This window comes from Filicampus tigris, chromosome 7 (assembly GCF_054856515.1).
Source record: "Filicampus tigris isolate MCC_2025a chromosome 7, RoL_Ftig_1.0, whole genome shotgun sequence".
Lineage (NCBI taxonomy): Eukaryota > Metazoa > Chordata > Actinopteri > Syngnathiformes > Syngnathidae > Filicampus > Filicampus tigris.
Window position 1 is genome coordinate 23,369,559 of NC_141223.1, and position 13,760 is coordinate 23,383,318.

General features: G+C 38.8%; 1 protein-coding gene across 10 annotated transcripts in view; it reads right to left on the reverse strand.

Moving 5' to 3' along the window:
* ryr1b (ryanodine receptor 1b (skeletal)) overlaps nt 1-13,760 on the reverse strand; it is a 121,551-nt gene that overhangs the window by 22,507 nt on the left and 85,284 nt on the right. For 4 of the 10 annotated variants that reach the window (XM_086036375.1, XM_086036381.1, XM_086036377.1 and 1 more), the window contains 8 exons: nt 13,599-13,705; nt 13,472-13,523; nt 11,910-11,990; nt 7,598-7,697; nt 6,476-6,555; nt 5,881-5,957; nt 5,434-5,507; nt 3,793-3,810 (listed from right to left, as the gene is read on the reverse strand). In XM_086036375.1, the coding sequence (XP_085892501.1) occupies nt 3,793-3,810; nt 5,434-5,507; nt 5,881-5,957; nt 6,476-6,555; nt 7,598-7,697; nt 11,910-11,990; nt 13,472-13,523; nt 13,599-13,705 (589 nt within the window). The remainder of the gene's footprint in view (nt 1-3,792; nt 3,811-5,433; nt 5,508-5,880; nt 5,958-6,475; nt 6,556-7,597; nt 7,698-11,909; nt 11,991-13,471; nt 13,524-13,598; nt 13,706-13,760) is intronic. The other 6 variants (XM_086036382.1, XM_086036373.1, XM_086036380.1 and 3 more) reach the window with 3 other exon arrangements.

Here is a 13,760-nt window from a genome sequence, read left to right on the forward strand (position 1 = left end):
GAATCTAACAAAGTGGAACCACGGTTTACGAATTCAGCTTGTTCTTAAGGCAAAATCTGAGGCAATGTTTTGCATTAAAATAAAGGGAGATGCAATTACTCTATTCCAGTGCAGTACGACGTTACCTTATTTTCGCAATAGCAAGTCATTCAGTACCAGACTTTTTCAGACCCATTGTGAAATGACATACAAATACGTCATTGGGATAGAATGAGTTAATCAGAATACTGTTCTGTGTTGAGACTAATGGGGACACATAGCATTATTGAAAAGCAGAGGTGGGCATTCGCCAGTCCGTCTGTCAGCTCTCGTCACTATTCCAGGCCCGCCCGGTCGATCCAAGTCAGCCAAACGATGTCGAGAACGGACTTACGGGTACCATGTGACACAGAGCCAAATAAAGAAAATTAAAAACAGTGTTGTGCACCTTTCGGTCCCACAGAAGCAATGACCTTTGCCCCTTATTGTTTTTATTTCACCAATCAGCACGCTGTATGTGTGTTTGTCTGTTGTTTTTAGTTGATATTTTTCCTTTATTGTCTGCTTGTGCGGCACCTGCGTGTGACGTGGAAATGATGTTCTCGACGCCGATTGGCTGTCGCCGACAAGGGACGGACTGGGCCCATGCGGGTCCGCTGGAAATACTGTCGGGAACCTAGTGACAGACTGACGATGCCTGCCTCTGTTGAAAAGAACATTTTTGACTTGACTTCCACTTTAAGCCTTATCAGTCACGTTTTCTTTGTATGGTATGTCAGGTTTAGTTTGGGTTGTTTGGGGAGAGTCTTCACTGCATTTGCATGTCCACTTAACAGTCCATTTTTCCTGAATCAAAAAATCTGTACGACATTCATTTTTAAGGGTTATGTTGTATGATATTTGAAATGATATTCAACTTTTCAAATCATAGTGGTATACCTACGCTTTAAACTATTACTATAGGCAATTATAAAAAATGTTGGGGAGGCGTCAATTAGTCGTGGTTTTTAGCTATTAACGGCAGATTGCTGTAATCAAATAAAGGGGCAATATATAATATGATAAGATGGGTTATTACAGTTCCCACACAGAGTATACTAAGTAAAGGAAAGAAAGTGTAACAGCCTCACACTGTAATTAATTTATTAATTACCAGTATGTATATTTTTTAAATTCATCGGTTAATCGGCTATTGGAATTTTATCCTGCCAAATATCGAAATCAGCACCGGCCTCAAAAAATCCATATATCGGTTGGGCCCTAGTTCAAACTCTTACGGTTGCATCTGCCCTTACTAAAACGAAGACAAACATTGGATCTCACACTTTCCTAAAAGGAAAATATTTCATCAGTGAATGTTTCATTTTAAATGTCATCAAATCTTTTTCAATTTATGAAAAAGATATGCAGTTTGTCTTGCACTTCGTTCCTCTACTGTACCCATTGTACACTGAACCCCGTTCTGAAAACCAAGGTAAAATATGTATAGAATCATTTTTGGCCTATGGTTTCACCCCACAGCGATGTTACATTCATGTGGTTTCACCGTTATAATCAAAGATGGGCATTCCATACCAGGGACGGAATGGTCCGTCCCGAACGGATGCCCATTTTGGGGACAGAGGACAAGAAGTTTTTTTTAAAGAGGACAGACTAAGCAAGGACGGAAGTGGGTTTTCGGCCGTCCCTGTAATCATGCCTAACTGGGTCAAGTGCCCACTGATGTGTTGTGTTGGGTTATTTTAAAAAGAAAAAGACTGTTCGCTTCTTCGCTACCACAAAGCCGCCTTTTAACTGCCTGCAATAACAGTGTAGACTCTTTCTTTTTTTTATGTTTTATGTGTGTTCCCTGCAGTAACATTGTACTCACAGGCATAGTCTGACCTCTAGTGGTTCAACACATGTAATACCATAAATTATGCCACAGGACATTTCACTGACTGACAGATAGGCTTGTGTCGTTCGCGGACGTAACGGCTCTACGAGCCGGCTCTTTGAAGTGAATGACGGGAGCCGGCTCCCCACCAATCAGGAGCTGGCTCCCTTCGAGAGGCTTTTTTTCTCTTGAAGGCGCGTGTGATTGGTCAATATACGTGGTCGCTCTGTGTCTGCGCTGCTTAGTGCGCTGAGCAGAGGGGGGGAGTGGCGGCAGCCTGGTACACTGCAAAGTGTGCACACAAACGGGTCAACAGAGGAGAGAGAGTGCAACACGGAGGACAAAAAGAAAGCAAGTAAAAAAGAAACGAGTCAAAGCAGGAAAAGGAGCCAAATTTTAATTATATTGACGGCTCTACTAGAGACTGCTGATCTTTTTCTTTTTGTTTTACACATTTCAATTTATATTTTTGGGGTGTTTTTCAGGGGTTCTGTATTGTTTCAGTCTAAAATTGTAAAAAGGTGAATTGTATTTCGTGTGTTTTTCAGGGTTCCTGTGTTTCACTTTAAATTTGTTATGAACAAAAAAAATTGTATTTCATAGTTTATTTGTTGTTGTACTAAAAAGTTAATCCTTTAATTTGCATTTTGTTGTGTCATGTGTTTTTCAGGGATTCTGTGTTGCTTGACTTGGTTAGTATAAAAAAGTTAAAAGTTTAAATTAGTTAAAAGTTCACTGTAGAGTGAAAAAAATAAAGGCTATTATAATATAGTAGTATAATACATTTTTTAAAATGAATTATTAATTCATTTTGTGCATAATGTTACATTATTATTGGTAATATATGAATTAAAGCAACAAAAAAATCTGAAGAGCCGTTTGGGAGCCGAAAGAGCCGGCTCTTTTTAGTGAGTCGAGCCGCAAGAGCCGGTTCTCTAAAAAGAGCCAGAATTCCCATCACTACCGACAGAAGTACGTCCAGCCTAAGTTGTGCGTGTACAATCCACCAATACACTACTTGAGAATGAATTTGAAATACCACGACGCGCCGCTTATCTATTGCGTGATCACAGTGTTTATATGCAGGAGGGAGTGACTTCACTTTGCTTCAAGCGAACAAGAGGAGGAGCACTCTGTGATTGTGGTGGCAGCTAAATGCTATCTTGGTTGACACTTAAAAAGTTGTCAACAATTCAATCTACTCACAAGATACTCCCAGCCAGTAAGAGGATGTGAATAGGAAATTAGCCAGCTAATGAGGCTTAAGCAGGACGTAAGGACGTAAGCGCTTTAAAAGGATGAGGACAGCCAGGGACGGAGGACGATTATTTTAGGAATAAGGACGGAGGGGCGATGATGGAAGGGTGCCCAGCTCGTGGACAGAGGACGGACGGGCAAAATATGGAACGTGCCCATCTCTGATTATAGCTATTATAACTCTAAGGCCAATTACAAGTCTGAGAAAAGTCAATTTTGGAAAAGGCCCCCCAAAAAAACAATAGGAATCAATAAATAATAGAAAACAAATGAATGAAATAAATCTATAGCAACAACTCCTGGTGGAATACAATAAACCAAACTTAATGAAAATAAATAAACTTCTACAAGGGGACAACTACGGCTACGATGATATTTTTGATTATTTCACCCATCTAAAGCAGTTAAATGTTTCACATCATCAAAAACACACAAAAATCAGCACTAGATTTCAAAATGTTTGTGTGGCCGTAGTCTGAGTTGAAGTAGATCCGCGATCAAACACTCAGTCACTTCACAAGGAAACAGCCAGACGCAGTAATGACCAAACTGAAGATGATGAAGCAGAGCTAGCCAGCGTTGGAAAAAAAAGTTTAGTTCTACTGGGCCCTTGAGCTTGAGCGAGAGATGAAAAGCGGATTAATTTCTCACGGCAAGGCGGCTAAGCGACGTCCATTTACCACGTTCGAGCTTCTTATCTGACAGCAGCGACGCGTGAGGGGAGAGAGAGAAGACAAGAGATGCGGTGAGTGCACAAACCTCGGTGCTGTCAGTGGACGGAGAACACTCGCTGATTCCGTAACTATTTCCCATCACAACACACGCATACTCTCATACACACACACACGCACACGCATACGATCAAACACGCAAAGATGCACATGAGAACACAATGATATGATTTTTGTAGGTGTTAAACTTTGACTTTAATATCATAATACAGTGAGCGCCCACATATTTGGAGTTCAGGATTTGCAAATTTGCCGATTGGCTAATTTTGGGGGGGGGAACCTATACTCCATTATAGGGAAAAAAACACATTTGATTGAATTTGTGCTCAGGCAAAGCAATCTTGTGCCATCTTGGGCTAAGGGAATCTGCTGAAGTAAGTGGAGGCGCTTTGATTGTAAGGTTGTTGTCTGATAGGAAAAGGTGCTTTGCCGCCATCTAGTGGCATCTATAGGCATTTACAAAACGTTTTAGGTGGGCGTCAATTACTCGTGGATATTTTCAACAGGGCTCGGTCCCTTTCATAGGGGGTGCACTTTAAACCAGTTATTCCTCCCTACTTTAGCTTTGAGCTTATTAAAAGATTTTGATATTATTGTGATGAATCTTCACTTAAATCTGACATTTCTGGGTCAAGTCTTGTTTTAAGTACTTTTTTTTTTTTAATAAAGTTGCATTTACCAGACAACTAGGCATAATCTTACAGGAATAAAGATGTTTTTTATTCACCTGTTGAAACATGACTGCCTCTCCTTGTTAAACTTAAACTTCAATGTAATTGTATTTTGACTTTATCCTGGAAAAATACGTTTTTGCTCTAATAATATTGTCAACTTCTCATACAAAACTATTCAGGTAACATCACAAGATTTTGCTCCAAAAAATATTTATCGCCAGTGTTGTAATAGTTTTAGATTTTTCATGATCCGCTTTGAGTTTTGTTTCTTTAAATTCTGTTTTAATTAGTTTTTAGAGCCGGTTTGTTAATATTTATGTTTTTATTTTTTTTTAAATGCATGGTTGTGGTTTAGTTTTAATTAGTTTTAGTTTTGTTTTTTCTTAATATATTGAAACGACTGTTTGACCTTCCTTCTTCAGTACGAACACACAGTAATACCGATATTAATTGACAGAGATAAAAATAAATGACATTTTTTCTACAATTGTAGTTAGTTTTATAAACATAAGATGTAGTTTCAGTTAGTTTTCATTTTTTAAAGCATTTTTGTCTTTATTCCAATTCATTAATGAAAATGTTTTTTCAATTGCAGTTTTACTTATTTCGTTAGTTTTCGTGAACTTATAACAACCTTGGTTATTGTCAAATCGCCGATATTTTTCTCTATATAGTAATTAGGGGTGAACATATGTTGAATTAATGTGAGGATTATGAAGGGGTCCTTGGAAAAACTTCTCCCCTGCATGGGGTACCTAAAACCAAAACGTTTGAGAACCCCTGCAGTAAAACATGTTGAGGCATCAACATCTGCTGTGTGCGTGCTTGTGTTTGCACAGCTCTGCATGAATTTTTTTGCAACAGGTTAGTGCATGACACTGTCTTGTTTGTGTGTGAATAAGTCGATTGTACTCACTAGTGCCCTCTTCTGACACCATTCCAAGTCCTTCCGCCTTGTTTTGTCTCTCGAAAGCGTTCAGGTCCAAAACGCTGGTCACAAACCACACACGCTTTAGTTAGACAACAAACACATCCAAACACCCTGGCCATCATGTGCAGTATCTGTGCAAACAGTTCTCGACTGCGGTCGGGGCTCGTCTGGAACGCGAATCACTGTTCATGCTGCGTCATCTTTATTTCTGCTCATGGAAGTCATTTACGACCTGGCTCCACGCATCTGCAATGCTGTTTATACAGTATGTCTCTGTTGGTGCTTCTGTTTTGGTTAGCAACAACATTTGAATGGAGTCAACAGTCAACTTTCATGAAGTTGCAACTTACCAACGTCATGTCTGGGTATCATTTGGGAGTTCCGACAAATATTAAAAGTAAAGTAACATCAAAGGGGCACTGTGTTAGAGACCTGCAAGTTTGCATCAAAGTTTGAACGCTCAGGAAGAAGCCCACGTCCTTTTTGTCCTTCAAGTAGTCCAGCATTCTCTGCACAGAGACAAAAAGCAAAGAATGTGGCCTTATCATTTATTTACTACAAATATTGTATCTTTATTTATCTATTAATGCAAGCAAAGTATAGTGACAAGCAGAACAATCAAATGCTCGTCCGCAAGATGGCAAAAGATACAATTAACCTCTGTATCCATCTGTTGCCATAGTGACTAGTCAGACTGCACATGTGTGATGTGAACTGGTGTTAAGTGACCGTCTACGTATATTTCAAGTGCCAACTGTGTGTGAGGCCGTGACGGTGTCTAAATGTGATTGGATGAGTGAGTTGGTTTAGGGAGATTATTGCTTGGTGGAGCACCATGAGATTTTTTAAAATAGGACAAACTGCCCAGGTGCAATGTGTGCATGCATAATAAGTAAGTATAATAAGTTCTGGCAATGCCATTACAGAATTGATTTGCTATCATGATGTCATGTTTCTCAAAGTTTCAATACAGTTTGGACATTAAAAAAAAATCAGCAGCATGACTGCTTACTACACAAGGACTGACCTGCTGCACGTCACAGTTGCCTCCATTGAGGATGGAGATTCCCAGTTTCAGAGTGGAGGAAACCATGGATCCGGGCTCACCTGGCACAAACACAACTGGACTCAATATCTGTATGGATATAAAACCATTTTACACGCAAACAAAAAATATGACGATAAGAAATCAAACATGGCAGCATTAATATTTGCTGGAGTCTAAGGGTGGGTGGGCTGTTGGACCATTTGGAATGGGACGGGTTGCTGGGCTGGGGCTTACTTGGATTTACTTACTTTTAGTTATTACTGTATGTACAGTAAATCCCCACATGATTGCAGTTTGGCATTTTTTTTTTTCATCATTAGTCCTTTGCTGCCATTTTGTAGCATCTATGGACAATTCCATACTCTTTTGGAGGGAGCATCAATTTCTGTTAGCAGCAGGGCAGGGCCTCTATCCCCTGCGTCTTTGTCATTTCTGCTGTGTATGAGGATGAAAAGTAGCTTCACAAAGCATACCGTCGCTTTCGGAATGTCCGATAATGACTTGATCAATTTAATATTTTTTCACAAATAGATATTATTGGTTTGTCCCTATGTCATCTGTTATTTTTAGATGTAATTGATGTAATTAAAAATAGCTTGAGGACAAATCTATTAACTCTATTCAACTCTCAACTGTCTAAGAAGTGTTGTAAAATTCCACCTCTTTCCTCACTGTGGTAACCAAGTAGCATTATGTCACCTCAAGATTCAAAGTCTGGATGTTTTTCAGAAAGTAACAAATGAAAAACGGTATGTTGCTGTCGTATTGTTGTTTTGCTTTTTAGCCATTCTATTTCATGAATGTGGTACTATTTTGTCAAAATTATTACATTTATCAAAAAGTCGTATTCAATTATTATTCATTATTTTAAAAAATGTGACTGAAATTACACTAAAACGTTTTATGAGTTTTAATTGACTAAAACTGGACAAAACTAAATCACATAGGGAGATGACTCAAATGTGATTAAGACTAATAAGCATTTTTGGCCAAAATACTAAAATGGCAGCCAAAAAAAAGACATGAAGAAAAATTACAAACTTCGGCAAGACATTTTGTCCGCGCTTTTATGTATAGTACAGGATGCGTGAAGTGGCCCACCTTTACAGGCACTGATCATCTGCAGGACCATCTCAGCGGCCCCGCGGTTGTGCAGGCGGGACTGCTGGTACAGGAGCCTCTGCTTCTCCATCTCCTTTTCCTGGTGGGGAGCAGAGCAGGAGGGAAGCGGCTGTAACCATGCCCACACAGAGTGCACTGCCCCCCCACATTCACTCTCGCTCTCTCACGTGCACACACAAAGAGCCGGCCTAGGCCTCCATGGGGCTCTGAGCAAAATCAGATTTTGAGGCCCTCTATTTCTGACAATATTCTTGATTATTGATCTCCTACACCTATTACAAATAACTCTGGCAGAGTCGTTTACATTATTATTCTTTGGTCCGCCTTACATGTCTTTATGGATTTAAATCTAAAAATGTAGCATAATTATCCACAAGAGCGGACTGGGTTGAATTTTGGCATGTTTTACTGCCGCTTCTCCCCTCCCCTCCCCCACTCCTCTCTTGCTCGGAAATGGGGCTAAGTGCCAATGAGCAACGTAAGGCTGTTGTGGTGAGGACATCAACCAACTGGGACAGGTCCTGAGAAGAAACACTTGCCCTGAGACATCTGAATAACATTTACGACGAGGACTAACAGGATTTTGAAACTATTAGAATCACGAGAGCAGTCATTTTGCCGGATAGCTCTAAGTTGCGTCCTTGCAATGACGTCATCGACTAAAATGATTACTACTCGCTTGTCGAGTGTCTAATAAAGGCATTTTGTTTATTAAAATCTCGCTGTGAGTATATTTAATGTAAATTATGCCATATAAATGAATAAGAAACAGTTGGTGCAGCGCCTATATTGTCCCATGCGGCTTTCGTGCTGCGTGCGGGTCAACTCTTATAAAATGCTGTACATTAGTTTGGTGCCGAAAGAAAGGAGACACGTGTCGCAAAAGACTGCACTTCACTTCGAAGAAGAATAAGTAAATGGGCACACAACACAACTCTGTCCCGATTATAGCCCGGAACTCTCTTTTTCCATGGGGGAATTAGCACAACATAAGCTCATTATTTTATTTATTTCGACTGTCTGGCATGTAGTACCCACAACGTCATGACTATCACATCTAACAGCCTATTTTACCACACACGACACGCAGTCTCTCTCTCACACGCACACTTGCTTCTACTGTGTGCATTAGTTTCAAAAGCTATCCCAGCAGCTTCATAACTTCCACAAGCCCCAAAAAGCAGCCAACATTTGGACCAAATGCAGAACGCACACACATACAGTAGATACACACACGTTCAACATACGGTACATTATGTCGAGCATGCAAGTCAGGCTTCTACAAACACTAGTGCAACATGTGCACCATTCATTAGTGCTGGCAGTTAAAAGGGACATACTGTCATACTTTACATACTTGCTTCAATGTCAAACATGAGCAATGTACAACATATCCCCTTTAACTTGTTTCTTTTATGGTAAACTAGATGCACTGTAGAAGTGACATACCGTAGTTCCTCAAATAGTGGCCGCCCCTCTAATAAAGGGATTCTCAAACCTTTTGGGTCCAGCATACAGGTGAGGCATTTTTCCAAGGACCTCCTCATAATCCCAACCTTAATAAATACAACCCTAAATGCAATTTGGATTAAAAATCTGGTTATTTTCAAAGGGGGGAGTATGTTACAAAAAATTCTTATTTTTAAAGAGAAAAAAAGATATGCTCTGAGAATAAGGTGGATTTTTTTCAAGAACAAAGTTGTAATATTTACAAGAACAAAGAATTATTGTATTTTCTTGGGATGAGAAGCCACAATCTTAAAAGAATTATATTTTTCCAAGATAATATTGTCAAATTGTGACAGTAAAACATTTGATAAGTGCATTTCAAAATTACAACTTCATCCTGGTAAGATTACACCTTGCATTCTGGGAAATACACTTTGATTCTCTTTAAAAAAAAGTGGCTATATTGCTTTGAAAAAAATAAAAATAAAAAACTATCATGCCGAGATGAATATGCAGATATACTGTCATTATTGTCAAAATGTTTGTCAAATACTACAGTTGAGAAAATAAAACACTCCTGGCCACAATATGCGGAAATACGGTAGTTCAAAACATTTCACTACTCAAAGAAGCCCTCATGTACAGTGGTGCCTTGAGATAAGAGTTGCATTTGCGCTGTGCTCCTTCTGGTGTGCACACCATGGCCAGCGGGGGGCAGTATAATACAGACATATGGATAGACCATACATAGAAATGGATTAGACATCACAACTCCTCAGCTGTATAGAAGTTGTTTTTCGCAGAGGATAAAGAATTTGCCTGTGAGAATTATTATATTGTCTGTCTACATGTGTTGTCTACCGTTGGTGTTCATATATATCGATTGCTTAATAAACGTACAATGCAGTTTCATTTGGTTATTGTTTTTGACTACTTGTTTTTGAGTACTGTACGGACTATAAGGCACACCTTTATAGAAGCTGCACCCACTGTAATTAAAAAAAAAACCATACATAAGCCACACCTTTATATAAACCGCACCTATCTATGTTGAAAAATTATAATATTTACTGCATTTACAGGACGATTTTGAACTGTAAATGTACATGTATGTACCTGAATAGATTCTTTCCTAACAGTGCTTTTTAACACGGCAGCAACTTTGATGATTAAAACGGAACAGAACCAAGAGAAAATAAGCAGCACTTATCTTAATTTTACTGTTATGAAATGTACTATATAAATAAAAATGTATTGTATTGTATTGTATTGTATCTGCCAAACTGCTGCTTGTTGTGAAGTGAGTTGAGTTGAGCTGAGTTGAATTCAAGGTCAAGTCAAAGCCACAAAAATATGAGGAACAATACAAAAAAAAACTTGGACGTCTTATCACTCGTATTTCAAGGCATTACTGTATACTATTATCATAATGCAGCTACTGTATACTACAATGTGTCACACTACATTATCGTACATTCCTAGCCTTCGTTACACATGACTCCAATACCCACCCACTGAACATCCTGCCCATGACCCAACCACCCCCACTCCCACCACACTTCCATCTCAACCCTCCCTATTATCAACCTGACTTGTTATAAATGACCTGAACCTCTTCTCCAATTAGGTGTGTTGTAAGTGTCGTGTAAGGGTTGTGAAGGGTGTGTGGGACCGTGCACTAGGGCTGAACAATTAATTGAGTTTAAATTAACATTGCGGTGTACGAAGTAGTAGAATGCAATTTTCAGATCGTAAATGCAGCAATTACGGTCATCGATGGGCTTAAAGCGGAAGTCAACCCAAATATATTTTAGTCCAGAATATGTTCTATGCAGGCCCAGTAGTTGAAAAACGGCATTGTGATTAATATTGCATTTGCGGAATATAAATTAAGCAGCAAAATGCACCCACTTTAGCCATCTCAGGGGGCGGCCATTTTGTCACTTCTGTTTAATGAAGATGACATCGAAGTTGCTCAGGGCTCAGATAACGACCAATCACGGCATATATATATACATACATACATACATACATACATATACATATATATATATATATATATATATATATATATATATATATATATATATATATATATATATATATATATATATATATATATATATATATATATACACATACATATATATGCATTATGCATATATGCATTATTAACAACTTCAACTACACATAGATAAATAAATCATATAAATCAATGTATTTGTTTGTCAAAAAATGTATGCAAAGAGAACCTTGAAAAAAAGAATAGCATATTAAATCGCAATCGCAATATTGAGGAGGAAATAAAAAATTGCAATCAGGCTACATTATTCTTCAAACTCGTTCAGCCCTATCGTGCACTGTGCATGCTTTTACTGTCATGAGTACAGAGAGGGAAGACTTGCCAATACATTGAAGCAAATGGGGGGAGTTTGGACATACAAAATCAAACGAATGTCACGGTTAGTTTTCCAGTCATCAAATTAGACACGTTCCAATGAGGATGTGAGTAAAGGGGAGAGGAGGATGTGAGTCGGTCCACAGAGATCTGGTTGGACCCGCAACTTGGGACTGGGGGATGAAAAATAAAGACTCTGCGATGTTCCGAATCCAGCAAAGGCATGCACAGCTCAGTCCGCCATCGCAGGACGTGTTGTGAGTGAGACCACACGAAGATTTAATTAAAAAAAAAAAAAAAAGAAAATGACGAATGTAGTTGTTGTGTGTTGTGGGGTGGGCTGGGGGGCTGTGCGAGTGTGTTGATGCCGTGTGGTCACTGGTGGCGCGGGGAGGTGCTTCTGCGCTGACTCCCCTGTCTCCCCTTCCCCTGGTCCCCCCATACCATCTCTGTCTGCCGCACCTCAAAGGATGGCTCCTCCCCCTCCTGTTCTCCCACTTCGTCATCCTCACCAATATGGCAACTCTGCAAGGAGATGACACACAGAGAACAGCAAATTCAATTGAAGGCCACGGAGGAAAAATTATGTAAACGTAGCCTCTGAGTTCGAAAAATCTGCTGTAGTGTGCGCTCTGGCAAGGATGAGGCAACAAGCACATGACACGCAACATGCAGGAGTGTCACTTACAACAGGGGTTATCAAAAGTTTTGGGTCCTTAGACCTCTCACAGCGGGAGACATTTTTCCAAACACCCCCGCATAATTCCGACGCCGATTAAATGCGTCCCGGAATGAAGTTGTGAATTGGTGTGAAAAATGTAATGTTTTGATAACATTACAAAATGTTGTAATGTCAAGAGATTCAAGTCGTATTATATAGATAGAAAATGTTGTCCTTTTTAAAAGAACATTTCTACAAACATTTTACTGGGATGAAAAATTCTTATTTAATCTTACCTTTGTGGCCAAAAAAGCCTAGCTGACTGTCATGAAAACCACTGGAATGATATATGACATTATTCTTCTTTTTCAGCAGATTCTACATTTTTCCTTAATACAGTTTGATTCAAGAAATTATTTTATTTTTACAAATTATAATACTGTATACCCAAATTCTCCAGAGGGGAACTAAATAAAAATACAAAGGCAGTAGAGGAGTTAAAATTAGTCAATAAATCGACAACTAATAGTTCATCAAATTAGTCAACAACTATGTTAATAATCTAGTAGATTATTTTAGAGATTTAAAATTGTCCAAATCCTCTGATTTCAGCCTCTTGAAAATTATTATTTAATTTAATTATTCTTTGATTTCTGTAGTCATTCTTGAAAGCAGACTGATTATCTTTTGTATTTAATCAAAATAAGACATTTGCAAATATCTGCTTTTACTTAGAAAACGATGACCGAACCAGCAACTGAATCAGTTTCCAAAATGTTGGAGAGTACATCAGTCCCATTTGCGTGATACTGCTGAATGGTTGCTTAGTTGATTTTCTTTTCTAAACAATACCAAACATACAACAATAATTGGTTAATCAACAGTAGTCTGTAAAAAAAAAAAGTATTTAATGATTTGACCTTTAATGCAAAACTATCAGATTAATTGATAGAATCAAACAACAGAATAATCGATTCTAAAAATATTTGATAGTGACAGCCGTACAGTATAAGGCAGTCAAATTCAAACTCATCTTCCAAAGCCCCAAAACGCAACCATTTATTATGTGGAAGTTATTTTTGGTGTGTGTTTTAAGATTTGGTAGCTCTGAGAAAGTCTGAAGTTGTTTAAGTAAATTTTTGAAAGAAAACAAACAAACAGATAAAGATATTGCTGTATGATGATTTTACAGTAGTTTGTTTGTACATGTAAAATTTTGTGCCCAAATGGGAGTAAATCTGAAAAGGGCATAGGTTGAATAAGTGGATAAAGTGAGACGTGTCGTCTCAGTCCTTTTCTCCATTTCCGGGACATCATGTACACAAACCTGCATGACACTGCTTACCTTTGCCATGATGTCAGCGTAAGACATATAGAGGTGGTCGACATCCAGTTTTCTGCGGCAGGGAAACAGTCAATGAGTCTTAGTTAAGAAGAAGAAAGAGGAGAAGAAGAACCTGAGACGCTCTTACGTTTTCTCCGTGAGAGCGGTTCGGCTGAAATGCAGAATGAGCTGATGAAGCGGGTCGGGCTTGGTCTCAGTCTCTTCTTCCTCCTCCTCCTCTTCCTCCAGGGCTTTCTATTAAACATACACACGGCTTAAGCCTTACATTCTGTTCATTTTCCATGCACAC